Raw genomic sequence first — 24,994 nt, forward strand, 5'->3', positions numbered from 1 at the left:
TTAACAATTCGCCCTTATGAAATCCAGTCGCGGCACGGCTGTCTTGGAACGCAATAGATAGACGTGGCGGAATGCCCCGACAAATTAAACTAAAATGTAACAGTGAACAATCAGTGTTTGACCTACATTCTGTTGAGATGCCTCTCCAAACGCAGAAATGAAGCGCAGTCACACCATAAAACGTTAAGACACGTTAAGAAAAAAGATCCGTATTTTGCCGTAATCCAATGACACGGAAAAAAGTAATCCACAGCGATCAGTAGATCCACAAAAAGGTAAATGACACGGTGTATCCAGCAAGGCCGATACGAGCGTCACATTCACCAGCCAGCTCCAAACAGGTGAACGAGGCCTCTCCACTTCACCGTTTAAACAAAGTGGAATGAACGTATAAAAGTCCAAATCTACACAAAACCCGCAATCAATTAGTAAGCTGACATCACATTTATATACATGGCATTTAGGAAACCTTTATTGCAACGTTGGCACAGCAAGATGTCCAGACTAGTGCAACAGTAACTTTAGTTTTTTTACGTCCTGCTGCTCATTTCGTTAGCCAGGTAATATTTTTTTTTACTAAAGCAGTATATAAAATCAGATGTATTACCTACCACCATTTAGTTGTTTTGTGTTATCTAAGATATTTATAAAATATCTGGTCATGCCAGATATAATTAATTATTCCACTAATTTTTTAAACAATGCAATTACCTGTTTCAGCCACCAGGGGGCAGTGCTCCCTCTACCCCAGCAAACTCATGGGTCAGACCCATCTGGTAGCGAAGGAGGGCCGAGACTGAGAGCTACATGGATAAATATGCACCAAACAAGCCACTTTGAAATGTTGCTTTTTTCATGAATACAAAAGTTGGGTGACCCCCCCCCATCCAAGACTAAAAAATGTTGGGTGACCCTCCCCTCAACAAAGTATAAAAAGACATGACCCTCCCCTATTTTCCTCCGGTGGTCCATTCCATAAATACCGAATGGTCCCTAAAACCTGCGAGCTGATATAGCTCATATAGCCTAGAACTGCAGCATAGACAATACCAGCTCACCACTTTGCTCTTTTTCATACACTTCCTCCTCTAGTTGTCCTAATTATGAGAAGTCCTAGTGATGACATATTAAGTTCTAACTATGAGATATTAAGTCCTAGTGATGAGATATTAAGTTCTAACTAAGTCCTAATGATGAGACATTAAGTCAAAATTATGAGATATTAAGTCTTAATTATGAGATGTTACAATAATATCACCTTTATTTGTGCAGTTGAGAGCAATCTCTCATTTCCAATGACGCCCTGAATATATGCCATATAAAATTGCAATACATATCAAATTACTGAACATAGTAATTAATATACAACATACAGTTGCAATACACAGTACACACATAAAACAATTACAGAATGTTATACAACTCAAAGTGCACATGAACATTCAGAATACATGGACTCATAAAGAAGACATTTAAAGTGATTAAATGGAATCAGGCTGTTCAATTTCATTGGAATCTGCAGGTTATTCCATTTATATGGAGCATAATACTCAACTATTACATTATAATTATGAGATATTGAGTCATAATTGAGTTCTAATGGATAGAGATTAATTATGAGGTATTGAGTTTTAATTATGACATATTAAGTCCTAATTATGAGAACATAAATCCTATTTACTAGATATTAAGTCCTAATTATGAGATTAGAAATCCTAATAATGAGATATTAAGTCACATTAAGTCCTATTTATGAGATATTGTAAAGATCCAATGAGAATAAGTGCAGTCACGGTTTTAGTGGGAGTGTTGTGCCAAGCTCAGTGTGCGAGTCAGGCCTCACCGCCGCTGTAAAGCTCAAAGCATGTAAACAAAGTCATCACATTCCCAACACAACAACACAACTCACCCTTCTTTAAGAAATACATTTGGTGGACCCAACTCTCAATTGTGTCAATGTCTCGACACATAGTTTGCTCATGTCTGCTGCATTTTACTGCTCTTATGTAGATACACAGTGAGGAATCTGCTGCTGAATCCTGATCCGCACCACATTTCCTAAAACAAGTTAGAAGGAAATGAGCCACTGTTTTGTCCATGCTTTAAAAAGGAAAGCATTTCACTTTTCACCGCCAATAGTATTCAGTATTGCTCAGGTCACATTCCTTTAATTTTTATGACTCACAAAGCGCTATTTTAGTCTTCATAGTAAAGCATGTCATTATAGAAACAAGTCAAAGTAATTAGTAATACAGTAGTGCAACACATTGCTCAATCACTTTCACTACCTTAATGCCCCGTGTTTTACTCAGCCATTCAATGAGCCCTGGGCTATTTTTCCTTTACCGTCTAAACAGGGTGCCTGTCCCGGGCTGAATAACAGCCCCTTCCACTTTGTTGGAACTTGTCGACTGACGCTATGAGTCAGACAAAGCTAATGCATAAACTCTCCAGGCACATGCAAGTCCCTGGCACTGCACAGCGTAGTCCTTCAATACCTGGACTTGACACCTACACTGCAATGTGGGGAACAGGATAGACTGATCAAGTGTTTGCTGCTGGGAGACATAAGAGAGGGATTATTTCTGAACAAATGTGCTAAAAGGTAAGTTTTTTTTATTTATTTTTAAATCGAGGATGGAAATGTTTTGGAAAATCACAAAGAATGTAAAAGTTGTGATGCATGTATAAGTTAAGATTGAACTATGGTTGTATGGTTTTAGGTGCTTGCTACTTGAAAATAATAACATGTATCATAGTAGGCGTAATAGTTGCAAATAACAGTAATAACAATGATCATAGCATCAGTCAGTCAGATTGTATTGCTTGCATTTTTAGCTGTCCCTAAAGCAGGTTCATAGATGGTCTGTTTAATGTTAACAACACATTTTTAACTGAGGTTTTGTTAGAAAATGCAAATGATATTTTTTTAAAGATTAGATAAGATTAGATCAACATTATTGACCCAACTGATATACAATATCAAGCATGAAAAAGTAGGCACTATACATTACAAGTACTAGACACAAGTAATGAGTGAGGAGATAAGGAAGTTGCAGTGTATGATTAAATGCAAAAATTGCACTTGAACAAAAAATGCAATTGAGGGTCACTTTGGGAATTGGGATGTAGGTATAGTGTCTATAGATAGCAGTGTCAGCAGCATGAAATGCAGTTATTCCCAAAGGTTGAAGATTTAACCAGTTATGGAAGAAGTATTCAGATCTTTTACTTAAGTAAAAGTACTAACATTGTAAAAATACTGCATTGAAAATGTTACTTAGTAAAAGTATGTACGTATCATCAGGAAAATGTACTTAAAGTATTAAAAGTAAAAGTACTCAATGCAGAAAAGTCCTCACATTTTAGAAACTGGAAACGATCCAAACTGTTCTGTCACTCAACTAAGTGTTTAATCCTCTAATCATTTCAGCTGGACTTGTAGGCCGTTATATTTTTGGGTAGTTAAACACTGTTTTTATAAACTACTTGTGTTTTGTGTGCAAAAGTCTTAATTTGTAAAGTAACTAGTAACTAAAGCTTTCAGATGAATGTATTGGAATAAAAAGTACAATATTTCTCCCTGAAATGTAGCGGAGTAGAAGTAGAAAGTGGCATGAAAAGAAAAGACTCAATCTAAGTACAAGTAACTCAAATTTCTACTTAAGTACAGTACTTGAGATACATTCCAGATACTTCTCTTTTTTTATTGTTTTACACCTACAGTGACTTCATGTGGGTGCAGGCTGCGTTTGTGGTTTGGGGCTTGTAATGTACCGTACATGCCATGGCATTGCTGTGGGGCTTCACCTGCCCTTTTAAAGCCAAATACCCAGACTCCCCTGTCAGATCAAGATAATATTTCCATAAAGACCAGTTACCTGAGGCAAATTTCAGCTGTCAATGGAAAAGCTATCTCTAACAAGTCAACTTAATTTTCTCAAAAAAGCGTATATTGTAGCTGTATGTCATTTTGCAGTGTCTGGGTCAAATTTTTTTACTTATGATAATTAGATGATATTGTAACACATACTTACAAATCAAGAAGTTATGAGGGCCTCGCACTTAAATGGTAAAATACCTGTGGAATCAAACGCAAACAATTGATTAGCTTACAAAAAGGCCATGTTTATATGTTCAGTTTTGCTTAGAAGGTGCAACAGGCCAACCTCGTTCACTTTAAACAGGGTTGGCCTGGAGAGCCAAACAGAACCATGTTTAACCGTTAGTTGTCCCAAATGCTGTCACAGTCAGTGAGTGTAAGAGCAACATGGTGGGTCTTTTATGTTAATGAATTTTGGGGATATAATTTGGAAGCAATAACATAGAATTCATAAAGTCAACTGATCTTCCTCATGTTTTACAAGAACAGAGTTCCTGCAGGTTTCACCAAGTCAAATGTAAGACATTTAAGACCTTTTTAAGAGGATGAATGATATTTTAGACCTTTATCACAGCATCAACTAAGCCCTTAATTCAGTTTTTTCAAGCCAAGTATCGTTAAACTTGTACTTCCCCTAAGATGAAGAATACAATCAGTTTGATGTCTGTGGTATATATGTGCATATGTGATGGAAAATCGTCATACTTTTAATGAATACAGCAATGTGTGCCTACAGACTGAATCCTCTCTGCTGTTTCATGTCTTCTTTTTCACTACACCACTGTGGTCTGCCTCAGCAGAAAACATAATAATGTGACTATAAAAGCCACTAGGTGCACAATTTGAAAACTTGAGCAACTCTGGTGCCCACAGTGGCAGCATGATAAACAGCGGTGCACACTACTACCCCCACCACCCACAGATCTAACCTGGGGACAATGAGATAATTGAGCTGAAAAGCAACACAGACTACACCAGTTTTTTACCAGAATTCTCTACAAACAAAAGCTAGAATGATTTAGAAAAATGCAAATATAATTCGCTGTATTAGGGCTAAATATGAGACCGACATGCAGCTTATATTGCAGCTAATCAGCTTTTGTGTTATTGGATAATGCGTTATACTAACTTTCAGTCCATCCATATGACTGCTGGCCAAAGATTTTATGTTGTTTCCTCCAGCTATGACTGAAACCTTATACCCGTTTCAGATGAGGTTCTGTAGTGATCTGCCTTTATACTGTAGGTCCTTTTGTAAGGAAAAGCCACATTCATCAAGTAAGCCTAGAGCTACGCCCTGTCTATACATCTTCAGGTGAACTCTTTAAATCAGTGGCATGTTGGCGTCTAAAGAGCCCTTTTCCACAAAGAAAAAGAAATATGATCACACAAAATGAAATGATTTGGAGGACTGTATGTGCAAATCCTGCCTTAGGGTATAGTAACTTTCCAGTTCAATGTAATGAAAATCTACTTTTTCACCGTTTTTGTCTTTTGGTGTAACAGTCTTTTCCTCAGTAGTAGAAAAACAGTGTATGTTAGGGCTGTGCAATTAATCAAGGATTTTAATTACGATTTTGGCTCCTAATGATCACAAAAACAGAATAATCAAGAACATTTAGCACAATACGTTTTTGCAAGTGAACTGAAGTGTTTTGAAGTGTTCTGAATGAAAATAAATGTTCAAATGGGAAAAGTATTCAGGGACATTTCACAGTTCAGGGTGTTTTCACTGTTTTTTAAGTTCAACAATCGTAACATATTTACAAAAGTCAACGAGTAATCGTGTTGGATAATCACGATTTCAATATTAACCAAAAATAATCGTGATTATTTTTTTTTTCCATAATCGAGCAGCCCTAGTGTGTGTTTTGTTGTCGTTGCAACAGCTTGCTTTGGATGGACAACCTAATTACAGCCTCGACTGTCAGCTCTGGTGGAGGTGTTGGAGGAAGTAGCAGAGGTAAGATCTGAGAGGTGTTGCCGTATAACGGCTGTTTCCAAATACAAAACCAGCAATGCAGTGATGCATACACTTTAATAGTAGTTCTGATAGCAGTATCGGAAATGCCTCAGATTCTGCCTAAAATGCTGGTATGCAATCTGCACCGATCAGAACAGTTCAACAATGATAGCAATCATATTGTATCCATATAGGGTCAGTAGTGTACAGCTGTTAAAAATAATTACTATTTATATAAAAAAACGTTTTTTTTTTTAACACACTGGTATCAGATTGTTACTCGATATCGGCCGATACGCAAGTTCAGGTATCGGAATCAGAAATGAAAAAATGGAATCGGAACATTTCTACACTTTTATTTATGTTTTCTTTTATGCATAACTAACTTTAAACAAGCTAATATAAGCTGTAAAATGACATAGGCTATGCCATCAGTGACAACAGTAATATTAAAATAATAGAAGAACATCAACAAGTATTTGCATTAATAGTTGAATTTTCTTTTACAGTGGTCACGGAATCAGTAACTACTGTCGGTACACGATCCGTTCTGCCTGCACGATCCGTTCTGCACATGCGCAAAATGTTCGCGCATGCGCTGTTGTCCGAGGATTTACGACACTGCACGATCTGTTCCACGCTTCCGGTCGACAGCCAAGCTAACGTTAGTTTAGCCAAAGAATTTCTAATATGGGAAGAAGTTCCACTCTCTCGTTACTTCCGGCTTCTGAACTGGTTGCAGTTCCACCAGAGTTCCATATAGGGGGCGCTCACAGGCCAGTGCAGAATGAATGGGACTCTATGGAGCTATACCCCTCAAAATCCACTTTTCTCAGAATATAATTTTTTGTCTAGTAATTTGAATGTTGCATTTGAAAGGGGAGGCTAAGAAAATACACACTGCTAGGTGTTAGATTTTTTTAAAGTGGCTTTTTTGTTCTAAAAAGCCTTTTAAAATGTCAATGACGTCATACACATATACGGCCAGAGATTCTGCTTTACGGCAAGCTCTGAGTCGCTTCCTTTTTTCTCTCGAGGCATCGACAACACAGCTGACAGGTTAGGCTCTCCCTGTCAATACACATGCTAGAAAGAGGTTTGCTAATGTTTTAAAGACCACGCCAAAATATTCACTCTGGCATTCTGGTTCTGCTTCGGATGCCGTCAAGCGGGATCTCCGATCGTAATCAGTCCTTCACTGACCAATCAGCATTCATTAGCAGAATGCTAGCGTGTTATGGGCAACAACGACTCAACCTGTAACAAATCGAAAGGGCATAAGTACTCGTTCATTCAACTTTTGACCTATAATCCATGTTGAACTTCCAAAAACTACAATCAAATCTGAGATTTCTCATCGACAATCAGGCGAAAGAGACAAATTTAGCCGTCTAGCTCCATAGGGTCCCATTCATTTTGCACTGGACCGTGATCACCCCCAGTGGAACTCTGGTGGAACTGCAACCAAAGTAGGTACAATGGGGCTTAATAGGGAGTGGAACGGCTTTCCGTAGATGGGCTTTGGTTTAGCTAACGGCTCATTCGGCTAACCGCTAGCCGATTGTAGCGGTCTGCCGTTAGCCTCCACAGGCAAGCTAACGTTAGTTTAGCTAACAGCTAATTCGGCTAACTGCTAGCTGAGACAGTAACTTTAAAAGACCCTCAAAATAAAACTTGAAAATAAACGTTAACATATATAACAGCTATTACGTCAGCTCTACTTTACTTGTGCTCATTTAAAATACAATCACTCAATACTTGTCTTTATTGTTATTACTGTGAAGTCTTAATTTAGCTGTAGCCTGCTTTTCCCATTAAGTTTGACTTAACGTTATTTTAGACTGAATCTAGCTGTCAACTAGCGGTTAGCCGAATTAGCTGTTAGCTAAACTAACGTTAGCTTCCCGGTGGAGGCTAGCCATAGGCTAGCGTGGAACAGGTCATGCAGGTCGTATCCTCGGTAAAACAGTATTATCATGCGCATGCGCAAAACGGATCGTGCAGGCAGAACGGATCGTGTACTGACAACTACTACTCACCTGGCGTTGCAAAGTAAACTGCGCCATTATTCATCTTCACAGCTAGCATCCATCATCATCACATGCATATTGATGATTTATTTCATTGTTTTGTTACAGGGTTACGCATTGAAGTTCAGATTGTGAAGTTAAAGCTGCACTGATCAATGTTTTTATATTACTGCTTAAATGACTATCTGTAATCAGTGGTCAAACCCACAGAGAATTATCACTCTACTAAACTACTAGCTCGTCTGCCGAGTTTACGGTTCCTCCCAGGCGCCTCCTGGTTCAGATTGGAGCAGTGGGCGGTGCCGTGTCTTTGGCCTCTGGTCCTCGTAGCAGGCTAATGCTGCCATCCAAACGAGGAGACGCCAAAAAAATATCGTGACATTTGATTATTTCCATATGGTCCAGCTCTAACTGTACTGTAGTGTATATAGATGGATGACAATTACCACTCTCTTATCTGATAGTTTATCCTTGAATAAGTTGCAACTCTGAGCCTTTGGCTACTGTAAACAGAACTGTCACCGAAGGGACTTGCACATTGTGCATTTGCAGAACAGCCAATAGGAACGCTCTCTCTCTCTCTGAATTGACCTGTGATTGGCCAAAGTCTCTCGTCACGGGCTAGACCTTCTAAAGTCTGAAAAAGAGCCAAGGAGGACATGCTGAAGACTAGTTTTCTCTCAGACCACTCTGATTACAATATGCTGAAAGAGTATCATGGAATTTGTGGCCAACAATACCAAAAATAAACTGCCTACCCCAGTTTCAATGCAGCTTTAAATGTTGGGGTAGGCATAAATTATAGTGATACTCTATTATATTCTACCACTAGAGAGAGCTAAAGGCCTGTCATTCTTAGAGAAAGAGTATGACCCTGGGCAGCACCGGCAGCAACAAATATGTTATATGTGCCTGTCATAATTTTTATCTCATACTGTATAGGAGTGGACAGTTTATTGGTAAAGAGTAATAAGGCATGTTCAGGCACACTAGCAGGCAAGCACTGGCTTACCTTGGGAATGTTATTTAAAGTAGAAAAGGTATTCACGTTAAAAAGGTCAAATATGAGCTTTGCCAGTGCAGTCTTGTCGTTAAAACTGGATTTGGGCAATAAAATATTAGCCATCCTCAGTCAGTTTTCTTAGGTACGGAATAAGCCTGGAAACATCATGAAGACATTTATATTATTAACTGTAAATCACTGTCTGAGAAGAGTAGTATAATGATAAATGTTATTATAGACGCACAAATCATTCCAATAAATCATTGCACATAGGCATCAATAGAATATGCATCTTATCAATAACATTCAATATTTAAAATGATAATGCAAAAATACAAAATAACTGGTGTTAATCAGGTTATAACACACAAGCATAGGCGTAATTTATCAAAACTGGGCTTTTTCCGATTTATTTGTTCCTTTTCAGTGTTTATGCCAATGGTTTTTTCAACGTTTTTGTTGCATTTTTCGGGGTTTTATTTTCAATTTTTTTATCGAAGGTGATTTTTCTGAAGTTTTTGTCACTTTTTCCGACATTTGTCGCCGTTTGATGTCTATTTTTTCGAGTTTTTTTTTTCAACAATTTTTCCTATGTTTTATGTTTTATACATACATGTCTAGATAGTTGGAGATCTCAACACCACCCAATGTTGAACCCAAAGTTACACCCTTGCACACAAGTATGACATTTTACCAAAGACTGTAATAAATGATCAGTCTAATTTATCATAATGAGGTGGTAAATCCTCTCCCCTCTTTGAATGTCCTTTTTCCTCCTCTAGGTGACCGTTCTCTGAGCGCAGGAGGGTCAGGTGAGCGAGCTGCATCAGGCGGCACAAACAGCTCAGTTCTGTTCACATCCAGCAGCTCCCACACCTCCGGCCCCCATGGATCAGGAGCCAGCAAGGGCCCCGGAGGCTTCGGCATCACTACTCGTGGGGGCTCCTCTGCTGTATCCTCAGGTGGAGGGAGTTCAGCAGCTTCAGGGGGATCAGGGGCGGGGTTTAGCGCTGCTGGAGGGGGGTCCTCTAGCGTGTCCTCTGGTTTTGGGAGTGGTGGCAGAGAAGGAATAAGGGAAGGGCTAGGCGCTGTGACAGTTTCAACAGTGGCGAAGACCAGCTACAGTTCAGGAGGATCTAGGGCAGCGAAGAAAGGATCGTCCTCAGCAGTCACTTATTCCCCCGGTCCAAAAGAGAGGAAGGGCCTGATCACCATGGCATCAGCTCTCTCAGATGCCTTTGACGGTTAGTCATAGGTCTAAAGGTTCATCAGTTCATGCTGCTTTACTGAAATTACTGAATACATTTTCACATTGTTTTTTTGTTTGAATTAAAGGCCAACATCTCTACTGTACTTTACAGCAATTAGAGAGGAGAAAATGAACTGAAGGCTAATATTATCTTTATTTTGTTGGTATGTTTCAGAAAGTTCAAGCACAAACTCCTCTCCCGAGTACACCAGGAAGGAGTACGGTAAGGTTCACTTCAATCTCAGGGAACTGTGGAATGTGCGCATGTACGATATTCAAACTGTCAATGGATTTCTTTTTTTCTTTTTTCTTTTAGGTACTTCAAGTGCATCTTCAAGTTCTGCCAACAGAGGGAGAAGTCAGAGTAGAGGTACACTGGCTGCTATGACACAGTACACTTAAAAGGGATATTAACATAAACGATGCATATATAATTACATATAGTCTCGCTTTGCAAGATCTCCACAGCGCTGTTGAGTAAGGTCTGGCTACAACACAGATACATTCTAGGATAGGAGAGAAAAACACTCTGGGTTGTTTGCATTTCTTTAAACCAATCACAATCGTCTTGGGCAGCGCTAAGCTCCGGACGCACCGACACTGGCTCTGCAAAGTAGTCTCGGGAAGGAACTTGTTTTGGTGGAACATTTGCACCCCCCCCTAAAGAAAACGCCACATACAATATTAAATGAAGTTAACTGTTCACACAATACAGAACGTGAGCTGTATAAATTAGCTGGATACATGGTTAAATGTCATTTGCTCTTACCAGTGTATCGCCATGTGTACTTCCTCCACAGCAACCCCGTCAATCAGTCCCAAAACGTCCCAGTTAGAGAGTAAATGCCGTAAACATATTCTTTGTAAATCTTTACAATCATTCCCAGAAAGAACCAAGTAGGGGCGACCTCTAGTTCACCTAGAAGAGTGTGCGCCCAATTTAGGCTGAGTCCTTGGCAGTGGCCTGGGTTCATATCCGACCCATGGCCCTTTGCTACATGTCGTCGCCCCTCTCTCTACACTTTCCTGTTTTCAAGCTGTCCTGTCAATTAAAGGCCACAAAAACTAAAAAACAAAAACATTTTTTTTCCAGATGTTCTTCAAAGGTTGCCATTTCAGCGTGTAGCTTGCTAGTTTCTTGTTTTTTTTCCCATAGAAAATGGATTTTGAGATCGGTAACACAGAGAGCGGAAGGGGCCTGTCAGGCTTTATCCTGCAAATACTTCCGTTGATCCAGTCTAAATTACATATCAATACATTTTGAACTCTGCAGATTGTTATCATAGGTTAAAGCAATTAGGATATTCAATAAAACATGTTGTTCTTTGTTTAGAGAGTCAGATCAGAGCCAGGCTTCAGAGTGCTTCTCCTACAGCAAGATGTGAGTATGACTCTCGACGGCCATGATTTTCCACATATCTCACCTTAAAGAATGAATCTTTGATGCAGCAATGTAACCGTGAAATAATAGTCAGTTACATTTTGAAGTAAATGGTAACCTGCAGACAGAGTGGTCCTGGTTTGATGCCCACTGTTACAGTAGCTCTGCTGTGCAGGGACGGAGCTGGATGACGTGAAACGTCTGCTGAGAGGAAACCACTCCATCAGCACCAGCCCCCCCCAGTCCCCCAACAACACGCTGCCCATCCCCAGGAAGGCCAGCGTGGAAACCAGGAGCATGTCTGAGAGCTCCAGCACAGGTTCAACCAATCAGCTATCATGTCTGTTATCTTTAAGGACAATATTAAAATTCAAAATGCTGTTTCCTTTACATACCAGAATATGCTGTAGTGTTTGTAATGCAAGTTGCATGTTTCTTTTTAGTACATTTTCTGCATTCCACATGCCCTCAGTTTTTAAGGGAAGACACTACAGGCAAAAACATAATGTTTTTTCTATTTTGAGGTTTTGGGCTATTTTGATTCCATACCATGTCTTCTTTCAGACTAGTGGGGAAAAAACATCCAAAATACACATTTAGCTGTTTATTTGACTACATTTTGTCTATTTGCGTCTGTAGATTTATCCTAAATTCACCAAAAACCGAGCATTAGATAATGCTTAATTCTCATATTTAAACATAAGAACTTCAGAAAAACTTGTAATAAAAAAACTAATTGTCTCAATGTTAGTGTTAATGTTAGTAATGAACGTAAAATGGATTACTTTTATGGCTTTTGACTGTATTTTCTGATTTCTGGTAAGAAAAAGATATAGCCACATCCCCTCTGTAAAAATATGTCAGCAAAATGAAACGAACAAATTTTTGAACTTGGCTTTATCCAGTGTTCACATTTCTGTTCTGAAAATGTATGCAAATTAGCAAATATTTAATAAGATGCCTAATTTTAATATTTAAACATAATATTTCAGAAAAGTTGTTATACAAAAAATGGTTGTCTTAATGTGAGTAATTAACTGGGGAAGTTCTATGGTGATATCTGTCAGTTAAAATATTTTGCCTATTCGCCTGTAGCATTTATTTTTCTGTCTACTATTGTCTTCCCTACTAGAGCACTATGGCAGCGTTTGGTCCGGAGGTGTGAGCAGTAGCTACAGTTACAATACCAACCCCAACAACCTGTCCACTTCCTCCACCCTATACCCATCAGGTCAGTCATATATGACAGCCAACAACCTGTCGCCACGGGAAATAATTGCAGATGTACAACTATTGTATCCAACCATTCTCAATTAGCTGTTGCAGGGTCATACCTTAGCAAAGATGCTGCGTGGTTTTTTTTTCACACAAAAAGTTGGATTTTGCTTGTGTCACTTAACGACTGCAGTGTCCATAGGGACTATTTCTTCAGTAGAAAGTAGCTTTTCACACTGAGCTCTGAGGATCATCCAGAGTAACCGGGACACCATTTGTGGAAAAAACAACGAGTTGATTTGAACTTTACCTCAGTTGTATTGGGTTTCAAACAGTGGTGGCAAGTACATTTATTCAAGTACTGTACACATTTGAGGTACTTTCACTTTACTTGAGTCTTTTCATGCCACTTTCTACTTCTACTTTACTATATTTTTTAGAGAGAAATATTGTACTTTTTATTCCACTACATTCATCTGACAACTTTGTCTTACAAGTTAAGATTTTTGCAAACAAAACACATGTAGTTCATAAAATACAATGTTTAATTATAAACTAAACTACCCAACAATATAACGACCTACGAATCCAGCTGAAATGATTAGACAAAACACACAACTGTTTGGATCGTTTCGAGTACTTTTACTTTTAATACTTTAAGTACATTTTACTGATGATACTTACATACTTTTACTTAAGAAACATTTTCAATTCAGGACTTTTACTTGTAACAGAGTGTTTTTACAGTGTTGTATTAGTACTTTTACTTAAGTAAAGGATCTGAATACTTCTTGTACCTCTGGTTTAATCATTTGATTTCTCCAAATGTCGGCACATAAAACTCATAAAACTGGCTGTTGTTTTGTGATTAAAGCCAAGGGAACCACTTTCTAACCAGGCTTTATCAATCAAAATATTCATTCACACTTAAAGCAACACTAAAGAACTTTTCCGCTTTGACCATTATTCTTATGTCTCATTCGAACTACAGATCTGCTACCCGATCTGGCAAACTTGCACCAAAATAATGTACCTTAAAATAATGTTTCCAAAATCGTTTCAGTGGTTCATCAACTCGTAACAGGGTGAACGGCACTTCTGCATTCGCTTTGCGGCCCTCTATCGGCTATAACCGCACTATGCAAGTTTGCCAGATCGGGTAGTGGATCTGTAGTTCGAATGATACATAATGACACATTACGACAGCGGTAATGGATAATTCCGCCTCCAACCTGTAGGGGGACCGAAGAGGAAAAGTTCTTTAGTGTTGCTTTTAAGATACATTTACCTAGCTTAATCTAGTGTGTTCCTACTCTAGATTAAGCAAGGTAAAAGTAGGGAGACATGCAACATGAAATCAAAATGACATTCTTGTAACATCCCTCTGAAAGCAGACAACAACAAAAATGTAATGTACGAAGTCCTATAGTGAGTGCCCCAAACTTTGTGTAGCAAAGGTTGTTAGAGAATAAGACATTTTGTTGGCGTGATGGACCAATGGACATTAGACGGGACCTTGTCATGTTTGTTGTTGGTCCGATTGTGTAGACATGTTGTGTGCTAGGGCTGCACGATATGAGGAAAATATTTAATTGCGATTATTTTTACTGATATTGCGATTGCGATATGATTCAGGATATTGGAGGGAATGATCATTGAAAAATATTGAAATTAAAAAATGTAAATAATTATAGTGTGATTTGTGCGAGAATCTGTACCAAACAAAGATTTTTTTCTTTAGTCTGTAGGATAGGATTTGTAGGCCGGGACGTCTCTGCAGCACCACAATACTTTATTCAGAATGGTTTGACACATATTTTGCATTTAACAAATATTGTGCCCCCCCTGCAATTTGGATTTTGCACCAGTCCACATTGTGATTCAATAAAATTGCGCATTAATTATGTGAGAAGGTAGTCATAGGTGAATAAGGCCTACATTTATGCTTTACTCTTTTATTTCCTTTGCCAACTATGATAGATGGACAAATACGAGTGTGCTCTGTTCTGTCTGTACAGGAGTTCAGAACAACCTGGCACTCAGCTCTCCCTCTGCAAACAGTGGACTATATGCCAGCAGCACTGGTGAGCCTCTTACTGTCATGTCACATTTCACATCCTTAGCTTGACACTAGTCTTGCATTGCCAGATCTTCCTCCACAGCACTGCAGAGGAGGGTCTGGCGAGTCCACACAGCATTCTGGGATGGGAGAAAAACGTGCTCTGGTTTACTGGCATTTTTTTAAACCAATCACAATCGTCTTGGGCGGTGCGGTGCTAAGCTTCGGACGGAGCCACGGTGCCGCTGCAAAATAGTCTCAGGAAGGAACTTGTTTTGGTGGAACATGTGTTGTTTGTCTGTTCAAAAGTTGTTTTAGTCGTGCAACAGAAAACTCAGATTGGACAGATAGTCTAGCTAGCTGTCTGGATTGAGCTGAGGAGCAGTTAACCATAGTCCTCATAAATCCACCGGAGTTTAGAATTCCAACACAAAGAAAGCGAAAGGTACCAGACATCTGGCCGAAAAGAGTGACATCCGGCGGAATTTCCGGCGGCACCTGAACAATCCCTGGAAGAGGAATGTCGTGAATAAAGACTATCTTGACACTGACAGTAGATACCTATGTTGTTTTTTCTTCTCTGTCTCAGTTCCTGTGTATGGTGTTCAGAATAACCTGGCCAGTACCAGCCCAATGGTCCTCTCTCCCACTGGATCCAACACACAAATAGGTAAAGCAGTGATGTACAGCCAATATTAAGAACAAAAAATATCCCTACATTTCTTCCAATTTTTTTCTTAACCTGATAATATCAACAACACAAATAGAAAAATGTCAGTTTCCCTAAAAGAAATTGGTGAATAAGCAACCAAACAGATTCCACAAGAGATGTCATGCCATTGCAGATAATATCAAAAAGTGTGTGTGTGTGTGTGTGTGTTCTAGAAGCTTTAGTACCATATTTTGTTTATAGGAATCATAAATGACTGTCAAAATGTGCGCGTTTGTGTCCTCACAGTGTATGGTGTGCAGAAAAATGTGTCTGGGCCTGGACTCAGCACAACCACAGGTGAGCTGTTAAATACTACTGTGTATTAAATTGATATTGTGTTTAGAAATAGCTTTGTCATTTGTGAAACATTTTCCTACTTTTGTTGGACAAATCAAGCCCTTACAATATACATTCATCATACGTTATAATATAGTACAGTAAATGAAAGTATTTGGTGTCACATGACTGAGACTGTAAATGTCTTTTATTTATTTCAACTTTATGTTTCCAGGCAAGTCATTAAGAACAGGTTCTTATTCACAATGGAGGCCTGACAAGTGGCAAAGCCACTTAGGGAAAGGGAAGGAGGGCTAGAAAATAAAAAAAAACAAACATTAGAAATACATACAGTTGAAATGACAGCAAATACAATTTCAAATACAACACAGACAGCGGTAAACGCGTATAGCGAGAGGAACACACAGGTACATGGGTGTTTTGAAGGATGAAATGGAAATTAGTTTGTCCAGTTCGAGAATGTTTGCAGAGCATTCCAGACCATTGTTTTTGAAGTTTCTTCACACATGTAGTTCAAAATATCTTAATTACAGAGACAGTTCTTTTACAGTACACTCTGTAGGTCTTCATTATATATAGCTTTTTAATATCTTGTTTGTTTCTCACAGTGAGACCCAGCAGCCCCATTTATGACGAGACGCCTGGCAAAGACTTTAAGTTTGTGCTGATAGAGAAGGAGAATGCTCCTGTCAAGAAGGAGACAGAGCGGCTGGTCATGACCAAAGACACAGGGAAGCAGTTCATGTCTGCTGCACCTGCTTCAGGTAATTACTAAATACTACTACTGCCTATGCCAGGGGTCTTCAACGTTTTTTAGGCCAGGGACCCCATAGCTCAAAGAGAGACAGAGTAAGGACCCCTTACTGTAAAAAAAAAATTAAAATCTGCAGATTCCGTTTGGGTGTGGTGATAACGTACTGTTGTACCTGTTCTGTTCTTGCAGCTTCCTACTCTGGGGACTCACTAACGAGAGAGAAACAGAAGCTCTCATCCAGCACAATGGAAGAGGGAACAGATGCTAAATGTAGACTGAAATACAACAAATCTTATTGGCTTTTAGATTAATCACATACGTCATATTTCTTGTTCGGCAAGTAATTATTTGCTGTTTATTTTTTTGTCTTTTTTATTTTTTTTAAAGCTGCAAGCCTAAAAGTTGCCACAAAAGACAAAGCCACCTACGCAGGTACTGTTTATAGTCCCATTTTTACTTTTCTCCTGACTATACATGCTTACGCCTGTTGTATTCCCAGGTTTACAGTCAAATCCTGCCACACGCCCATGTTATATCTTGTTTAATGTGTACAAAAACCAAAGTGTAAAAACAATAATTTGTGGTTTTCTCAGAGATCGGTAAAGATGACTCAGGCTTTAGCTTCTGCTCCTGCTGCAGCTGGTGGAAGTGGCTGCTGGGCCTCCTGCTCAGCCTGCTCCTCCTCCTCGGCCTCCTCTTTGGACTCATCGCTTTGGGTGAGACATGCATTCTCTAGCAGCATGTTATTTACCTTCTTAAGCGTGATTTATGCTTCTGTGTTAAATCTATGTCGTGGCTACGTACGTAGGTACGTGGAGATACAGACCATATGCCGGACCCTACGTTGTAGCCTGACGTGCACCTATCGAAAAATGTAACTATACTGTACACGTCGCGGCAACGCACGTCGTTCAGCCGTGACTTGGTAGTGTTGCATTTCCCCCTATTCATTTCCTGGTTCTCCTTCTCCATAAACAACATGAAATCAAGGAGAGGGTTAACTTTTCCTGCTACAAATTTCCCACCGTGGTCAGAAAACACAGGGTAGACACTTTGTTTCTCCCACTATGGCTCTATAGTCGGTAATCAAGCTAATCGCCGTCACTCTCTCACTCGCTCGCTCTACCACACACTCCCCACGCGCACACACATGCTGGCCCTGCTATTCTCTTAAAGAGATCGACGCACACACTAACGCACAAGTATAAAACTTCAGGCCACTTACGTAGGCTACGGCGAAAGCTCTGCATGGAGCCCAAGCAGAACCATAAATCGCACGTAAGGGTCACTGAATGTCCATCATCTTCCCCTTTGGCCTCACAGGTGAAGAAGTGAAACGCCTCAGGAGCCGTGTTGATGCTCTGGAAGCCATTAGTGGCGCTACGTCAGCCAGGTCCAGCCGCCTGTCGGCCTCCTCTGGCATCAACATCATCGACCCACTGGACTCGTCATACATCGACAGGAGTGCCTCTGGGTCGACCCTGACCCGCTCTGACAACAGCATCAACCTGGGGGCTGCTGGGCCGGAACAGGACAGCGCCGTTCTGCAGAGAGCCGTTCAGCAGCTGGTCAGGGCTGAACTCCGCTCGGATGCTGTTAGAGGTACAAAAATACAACACACTCATCGGTTATCTTCACATAAGCTCAAAAATCAGCACATATGTAATACTGTAAATTAAACAATAGGGGTGTAACGATACATCGATGTGGATCGAAAATATCGATTCAATCCTCATCGATCCAATAGGCCCTTTTCACAGCAGCCATTTTGACGTGTCAATGCAGGGCAAACCCTGGTGAAATTGGTCAAATTAATTATCGTCTCGTTCTATTTAGTGTGTCACAGACATTCCAGTGAGCTAGCGCCTGCATGCTAGCTTATACCAGGGCCTTAGCCCACCTAAATGGAACAGGGCCATAAATAATGTTATTAAACACACCTGTGTTTACCCCTGCAATGACATCTAAAAATGGCTGCTGTGAAAAGGACCTATATTATCCATACAAAGTGCAAATATCGATACATATCTTCATTTTTAGGTGTGCTTTTATTTTGAAAGTCCCACTTTATATTTATTCTTCTTGTTAAAAAGAGTAGTTTGGTTTCAATTTAAATGTCTGGAATAGCTTCCAAAATTCCAAATTGTCAAATCATATTAAGTTTCTTTTTGTAAATGTATATAAATGTAACTGATTGTGTTTAATGGGCTTATGTATCGTCTCATATCGATCGCAGGCCCCCTGAATTGAATCGAATCGAATAGAAATTGTATCGTGGCAGACTTTGTGATATCAGTAAATATTGTATCATAATATCATAATTTGAACACATAATATCGTATTTGTGATAACACGTGATTAGGGCTGAACGATTAATTGCTTTTGCGATAATATCGCGATATGTTAAAACGCGATTTCCTAATCGCAAAGGCTGCGATTTGGTCACATGACTCGCGAGAGCAAATCAGTCTGCACTCCGCAGAGAAAGCATCAACTAGCATGCTAACGCTACGCTGTACCTTGAGCTGATTTCTGTCATTCAAACAACTCTGAGTTGTAGTTTAAAACTTTTACAGCCATTTTAATAAAATGAAGGGTTTTATTCGGGCTTGAGTCTATACATGCAGTTAATGGATACAGGAACACAGAACTCAAGGCTCGGTTGGCAACGATTAGCGCTGATTAGCGGTTAGCTCCGGTTAGCGGTTAGCTCCGTTATAAAGATATGGAGTGGAGGAGCTGCCACTGAGAGGGGTAACAATCAGACTCTGATAAATGACGTTCGGGGAGCTTTCACAGCAGCGTGGCCTCGGGGTTTCAACAGTTTTATTAGTACAGTTAATCCCATGGCAAGAACACCAGCAACTAGCTAACGTAACGATAGCCTCTCTGAGCAAGTGCACACGGCAGCACGCAACTTCACAAGGGGGAGGGGCTGGAGGCAGCTCCTCTCTGTGCACTGTAAAAAAAATACACTTAAGTATGTGCGTGTGTGTGTGTGTGTGTATACTATATACTATATTTTTACTTATTTAACTGTCTAGTGTGTAATTGTGTGTTCATACTATAAATTATTATATTATTATTCTTTGTTGAATAATACAGAAGACAAAGAGCTTGAAAAAATAATCGAATATCGAATCGCAATCGCAATATTTGGGGAAAAAAAATCGCAATTAGATTATTTTCAAAAATCGTTCAGCCCTACACGTGATTTACATCCCTATTAAATAGGGCTGCTCCCTCTTAGTCGATTAGTCGACTAATCGGTCGTTTTGGTCTTAGTCAACTTAGATTTATTTAGTCGATTAGTCATGTTTTATGCTTTTTTCATGCTGAATGACTTATTTCCAAGAAACGTACGAGCACATCTCTGGTAAACACAAGAATTAAAGTGGTGCTTTTGCATGACTCTTTGCGGAGAAACTCAGATTTACAGATTTGTCGATTAAATCAACTAATCGATTAGCTGATACAATTGAATGAGTGTTAGTCGACTAAGAATTTCTTCAATCGAGCACAGCCCTACTATTAAACAATCTCTTGGACATTATAATTTGAATTGATCCTAACTTTTTTTTTTCTCCAACTTTTAGATACACTTGCATACTCACTAAAAGGGGAGAGAGGAGATCCAGGACCTAAAGGCATGTTTGCACTAATCATAAATTCATTTGGAAGTTGATTTTTTTTGTTGATATCCATCATTAGACTGACTGTTTCTTTACAGGGGATCCAGGGCTGCTAGGACAAAAAGGTGAGGAATTGTCCAGCATATGTATTCCAAAGGTTTTGAATATGAAACCTAAGCAGTGTGCGATATACAGTAAGCTGTGTAACGGCTATAAATTAATCTTTTGCAGGTGATGGCGGCTTTCCTGGCCTACCAGGTGAGACTCAGAGAAAATGTGTTGCTGCTTTTTTCTTCCCACAGAGGTGACTAACTCACTGCCGGTTCATTCTCCACTCATATAATGTATCTTTTTTCTTTAGGCCCTATGGGTCACCCAGGATTGGAAGGACCAAGGGGACCCAAGGGAAGTGCAGGTACTGTTCACTTTAGATCATCATCTTTGTTCTTTGAGGACACACTAGGAAATGAAAACACAGGCTGTATGTATGTATATGGATTGTACACATAATATAGCAAATTATATGTAGTTAGATGGGTGTGTACAACAGTACAAAGGGTCAGGAAGGGAAGTTAATTGATAACCATGAATAACTGAGCAGTGGAGAAGGGTTAGGATTAAACAAGTGTATACTTCTTTCTACTCCTTTTCAGGCATGTCTAGGCTGGTTTTTTATTTATTTTTATTTTGCTTATTTGTGAACTAATTTATAAATTTGTTAGTGTTTTTTTCTCGTTGATATGTCTGGAATAAATGTCTTCATTCTCATTCTTCATTCATTCTTTTGTCCTTTGGGATCAGGTGAGCCAGGTTCTGAGGGACCCCCAGGCCAGAGGGGCCGGGACGGATCGATGGGCCCCCGCGGAGAGGCTGGACCGCCAGGTTTCGCAGAGAAAGGAGACAAAGGTAGAACAGGTTTTGTTTTATGTTAAATTATGGAAAGTTCTTTGCTCATGTGTTTAGTCTTTGACAATGAAACCTGGTTTGGACAGGATCTCAAGGCGAGGCAGGACGTCCCGGTCCTGCTGGTGCTGCTGGACCGATGGGGCCGAAAGGTAAGGTCATAGTGGAGTTATAGGCCAGATTGGATCAAATTTAAAGGACCATACCAGTGTTTCTGCATATTTTAAGCCAGTGGTTCCCAAAGTGGGGTCCATGCGGAAGTTCCAGGGGGTCCCCTGCAAAAAGGGGAATACTTTACTTTCACTATAATTCCTTCCATAAGTATCACAATGACAAAATGTATGACCGTTTTGGTAATGGGTGTCATACACTTTCTGTTATAAAAGAACTAGTCTATATCCACGATGTTCCACTTCCGGGATTGTTCAGGTAACACCGGAAATTCCGCCTGATGTCCGTCACCTTCTGCTTTTTTTGTGTTGCAATTTTAAACTCTGGTGGATTTCTGAGGACTATGGTTAACTGCTCCTCAAATCTCTGCAGGGTAAATCCAGACAGCTAGCTAGTCTATCTTTCCAAGCTGAGTTTTCAGGCTTTTTGCTGAGGCACCATGGCTCTGTCCGGCACTTAGCACCGCACATGACAATTGTGATTGATTTAAAGAAATGCCAATAAACCAGAGCACGTTTTTCTCCTATCCCGGAATGCTGTGTGGACTAGCCAGACCCTCCTCTGCAGCACTGTGGAGGAAGGTCTGGCAATGTGAGACTATAAAGGCAAAAAAGCAAATCCTATCAGATGGGGGACCCTGGGACAAAATCTTATCAAATGGTGGTCTGTGGTCTAATTTTTGTCAGTTTAGGGGTCCTTGACATGAAAAAGTTTGGGAACCACTGTTCAAGCCCTTGTACAAAACACTAATACAAGTGACGATGATGATGGTAAACTCGCTGCAATATGTTAACACATGCCAAAATCAATGACCCCTATGATTCCCTGTGTGATTTAGGTGCCATGGGAGAGCAAGGTGCCTCAGGAAGCCCTGGTAAAGACATGTGTTCCACATGCATTTCAGATTTTGTCTGTTATTTCCTTTTGATTGGCAGGCATGTGGTAAATCTGTAATCATTTGTGTGCAGGTGCTCCAGGTCCAAAGGGTTTCCAGGGTGAAGCAGGAGCACCCGGAGAAAAAGGTACCTTAATTTGTATTCTTAATTTATATTTCTATTAATGCGGTTAAAAAGTATGATGATGTGTAAGAAAAGTCCAAATATATAAAAATGTTAAGTCTTTGCAGAACATTGATTGATAACCTAATTGCAGTTAATTCAATTCAATTTTATTTATAGCATTGAATCACAACAAGAGTTATCTCATGACACTTTACAGATAGAGTAGCTCTAGGCCGCATTCTATAATTAACAAAGACCCAACAATTCCAATAATTCCCCAAAGAGCAAGCATTTAGTGCAACAGTGGTGAGGAAAAACTTCCTTTTAGGCAGAAACCTCAAACAAACCCAGGCTCTTGTTGGCCGGGCATCTGCTGGTGCTGGTTGGGGGTATGATGAACAGTGGCAATTAAAGTCACAGTAAAGATAATGGAACTATGACTAGAAATAATAGTTGTAGCAGTTCAGGGCATAGCAGGGCCTAGCAGAGCATAGCAGGGCACAGTAGGGCGTAGCAGGGAATAGCAGGGTATAGCAGGGCGTAGCAGGGCACCGAGCAGGACCACGGCAGCAGCTCCAACCATGATTTAAGTCCCACAATAATCCAAGGAAAAGTGCGAGGCGAGAAAGCATACAGACTCCAGGGAATAAGCTCCCCTGAGCTAAGTTATTAACAAGCATTACTGGGACATGAATGCACACAGATGGAAAGATAGATGTGGAGGAGCTCAATTAATCAATTATATATGTAAAGATATATCAGTATCAGTTCAGACCACCTTTCTAAAAGCACCATTGACACGTTATTTTTTTTTAATGCAGGCGATCGAGGAACACCAGGGCTGGCAGGAACTAAGGGGGATCAGGGAGAGAGGGGACCACGTGGACCAGGAGGTGTGTTTCACAATAGCTTTACATATAAAAAACAACATGAATAAATAAGTTGCCATTACAGCAGCTGTTTAATTTAAAAGTGCTAAAGATGCTTCCAAACTTCTTTTTCTACTTAAAACTAAAAAGCTGAAAAACAAATACAATTTCAAATTTTGTTAGGCCTTTAAGTATGTTAGCCATGTTAACGTTTACATAATGACGCTAGTGTGAAGAAACATGTAACCTGTTAAGAAGTGGCATAAAAAAGATTGGTAAATAGCCTATTCATTCTCTAAAAATTTTTTTAAGTAAGACCTCAAAAAGTTGTTAGTTATAACCTACCATTCTGTAATTGTGCAATTTGTTCTATTAAAAATATATAGTTAGAAATAATTCTGCCACTTTTTGTTTAAACAGTCTGACAAATGTAAATTGCAAAGCCTCGAAGAAGTTGTTTAGATTGGTTAGAAGAAAATGCTTTTAATTTTTATGGTTCTTGTTTTCATGGTTAAAGGTGAACCGGGACAACCTGGACCACAGGGCCCTGCTGGACCAAAGGGTTCTAAAGGAGCTGCAGGTGAGGAGAGAGCTTCACAATAGTAGTAAAAAATCAAGAGAACTGCATCAAACCTCATCAGCTTGTTTAAGAGTTTATTCTGTAGGTGTTAAGAGTTTATCCTGTAGATGCCATCCATGATGACATTCTGTCATGGCTGCCAGAGAAAATGCCCAGATAATTTAGGGTTGTTGTTGAGGTAAAGATTGCGCTGTAATCCAGAGTCTCCCTGTATGCAGGTGACACGGGTTCGATGGGACTTCCTGGCGTGAGAGGACCACCTGGACTTCCTGGAGATGTTGGTCCCACAGGTATAGTTTATGCAAAGCATCATATGAGAATGTGCTTACATTTACAGTACATGTGTTTTAATGTGACAAGCCAAGAAACATAACTACTAAAACATTTTGTTTTCTTCCTAAGGGACCGTTCGGTATTTATGGAATGGACCACCGGAGGAAAATAGGGGAGGGTCATGTCTTTTTATTCTTTGTTGAGGGGAGGGTCATCCAATTTTTTTTAGTATAGGGGGGAGGGTCACCCAACTTTTGTATTCGTCAGAACAGCAACATTTCAAAGTGGCTTGTTTTTTGCATATTTATCCATGTAGCTCAATGTAGCTCTCTCAGTCTCGGCCCCTATCGCTAGCAGGTGGGTCCCTCCCTGTTTAGTCAGCCAGACAATTTGAACTGTAGCTTTAGAGACCATGGGATTTCCCAAACTAAATAAATCCTGCTCGCACATATAAACACAAAACTGCTTTGCTAGCTCCATCGTGTTGTAACTACGACATCTGATGAAAATTTTTTTTTATTCATTAGCATGATTGCCGTACTCTTTAGTTCAAAAACATCCAAAACACCGTACGAAAACATAACGGATCAGACGCAAGCTTTTATTTTGAAAAGTCAAAGCTTGCGGACTGCACCAAGCCGGGAGAGCATGAAACGGGAGGTCTCCAGGCTGCAGCCATACCCGACTCAAATATCCTTTCGGTCCCGGTGATATTATATATATATATAAACGACAGCCTTTTCAAGGCATTTGAGTGTGCATTTAGTTTCCATGCTTATTGTGTTTCCACAACAATGTTAGTGAGTAAATCTACTGAAATGGCCACCACACCATAACAGAGGAGTTTGATGCATAAGATGAAAATGCAGAGGTTTAGTCACATATGTCATGGCTGTGATAAAACAATGGCTATCTGTATGTCTTTGCCAAGCACAAACCAGTACAGAATGCATCAATAAATTGCTGGGGAGGGTCATCCCTTTTTTCCATGTCATTTTGGAGGGTCAGGTCTATTTTGA

General features: G+C 39.8%; 1 protein-coding gene across 1 annotated transcript in view; it reads left to right on the plus strand.

Moving 5' to 3' along the window:
* The first annotated feature begins 2,398 nt into the window (after nucleotides 1-2,398).
* The window catches only part of LOC116039572 (collagen alpha-1(XVII) chain-like), a 39,943-nt gene continuing 17,347 nt past the window's right edge, over nucleotides 2,399-24,994 (plus strand). The window contains exons 1-27 of the mRNA XM_036000725.1: nucleotides 2,399-2,605; nucleotides 5,773-5,846; nucleotides 9,662-10,123; nucleotides 10,304-10,351; nucleotides 10,445-10,498; nucleotides 11,462-11,509; nucleotides 11,685-11,828; nucleotides 12,642-12,740; nucleotides 14,743-14,808; nucleotides 15,373-15,453; nucleotides 15,742-15,792; nucleotides 16,401-16,556; nucleotides 16,736-16,816; nucleotides 16,934-16,978; nucleotides 17,140-17,262; nucleotides 17,870-18,148; nucleotides 20,143-20,193; nucleotides 20,277-20,303; nucleotides 20,410-20,436; nucleotides 20,540-20,593; nucleotides 20,980-21,084; nucleotides 21,171-21,233; nucleotides 22,091-22,126; nucleotides 22,221-22,274; nucleotides 23,075-23,146; nucleotides 23,640-23,702; nucleotides 23,921-23,992. Of these exons, the coding sequence (XP_035856618.1) occupies nucleotides 5,783-5,846; nucleotides 9,662-10,123; nucleotides 10,304-10,351; nucleotides 10,445-10,498; nucleotides 11,462-11,509; nucleotides 11,685-11,828; nucleotides 12,642-12,740; nucleotides 14,743-14,808; nucleotides 15,373-15,453; nucleotides 15,742-15,792; nucleotides 16,401-16,556; nucleotides 16,736-16,816; nucleotides 16,934-16,978; nucleotides 17,140-17,262; nucleotides 17,870-18,148; nucleotides 20,143-20,193; nucleotides 20,277-20,303; nucleotides 20,410-20,436; nucleotides 20,540-20,593; nucleotides 20,980-21,084; nucleotides 21,171-21,233; nucleotides 22,091-22,126; nucleotides 22,221-22,274; nucleotides 23,075-23,146; nucleotides 23,640-23,702; nucleotides 23,921-23,992 (2,425 nt within the window). The 5' untranslated portion in view covers nucleotides 2,399-2,605; nucleotides 5,773-5,782. The remainder of the gene's footprint in view (nucleotides 2,606-5,772; nucleotides 5,847-9,661; nucleotides 10,124-10,303; nucleotides 10,352-10,444; nucleotides 10,499-11,461; nucleotides 11,510-11,684; nucleotides 11,829-12,641; nucleotides 12,741-14,742; nucleotides 14,809-15,372; nucleotides 15,454-15,741; nucleotides 15,793-16,400; nucleotides 16,557-16,735; nucleotides 16,817-16,933; nucleotides 16,979-17,139; nucleotides 17,263-17,869; nucleotides 18,149-20,142; nucleotides 20,194-20,276; nucleotides 20,304-20,409; nucleotides 20,437-20,539; nucleotides 20,594-20,979; nucleotides 21,085-21,170; nucleotides 21,234-22,090; nucleotides 22,127-22,220; nucleotides 22,275-23,074; nucleotides 23,147-23,639; nucleotides 23,703-23,920; nucleotides 23,993-24,994) is intronic.

Source organism: Sander lucioperca, chromosome 4 (genome assembly GCF_008315115.2).
Source record: "Sander lucioperca isolate FBNREF2018 chromosome 4, SLUC_FBN_1.2, whole genome shotgun sequence".
Taxonomy (NCBI): Eukaryota; Metazoa; Chordata; class Actinopteri; order Perciformes; family Percidae; genus Sander; species Sander lucioperca.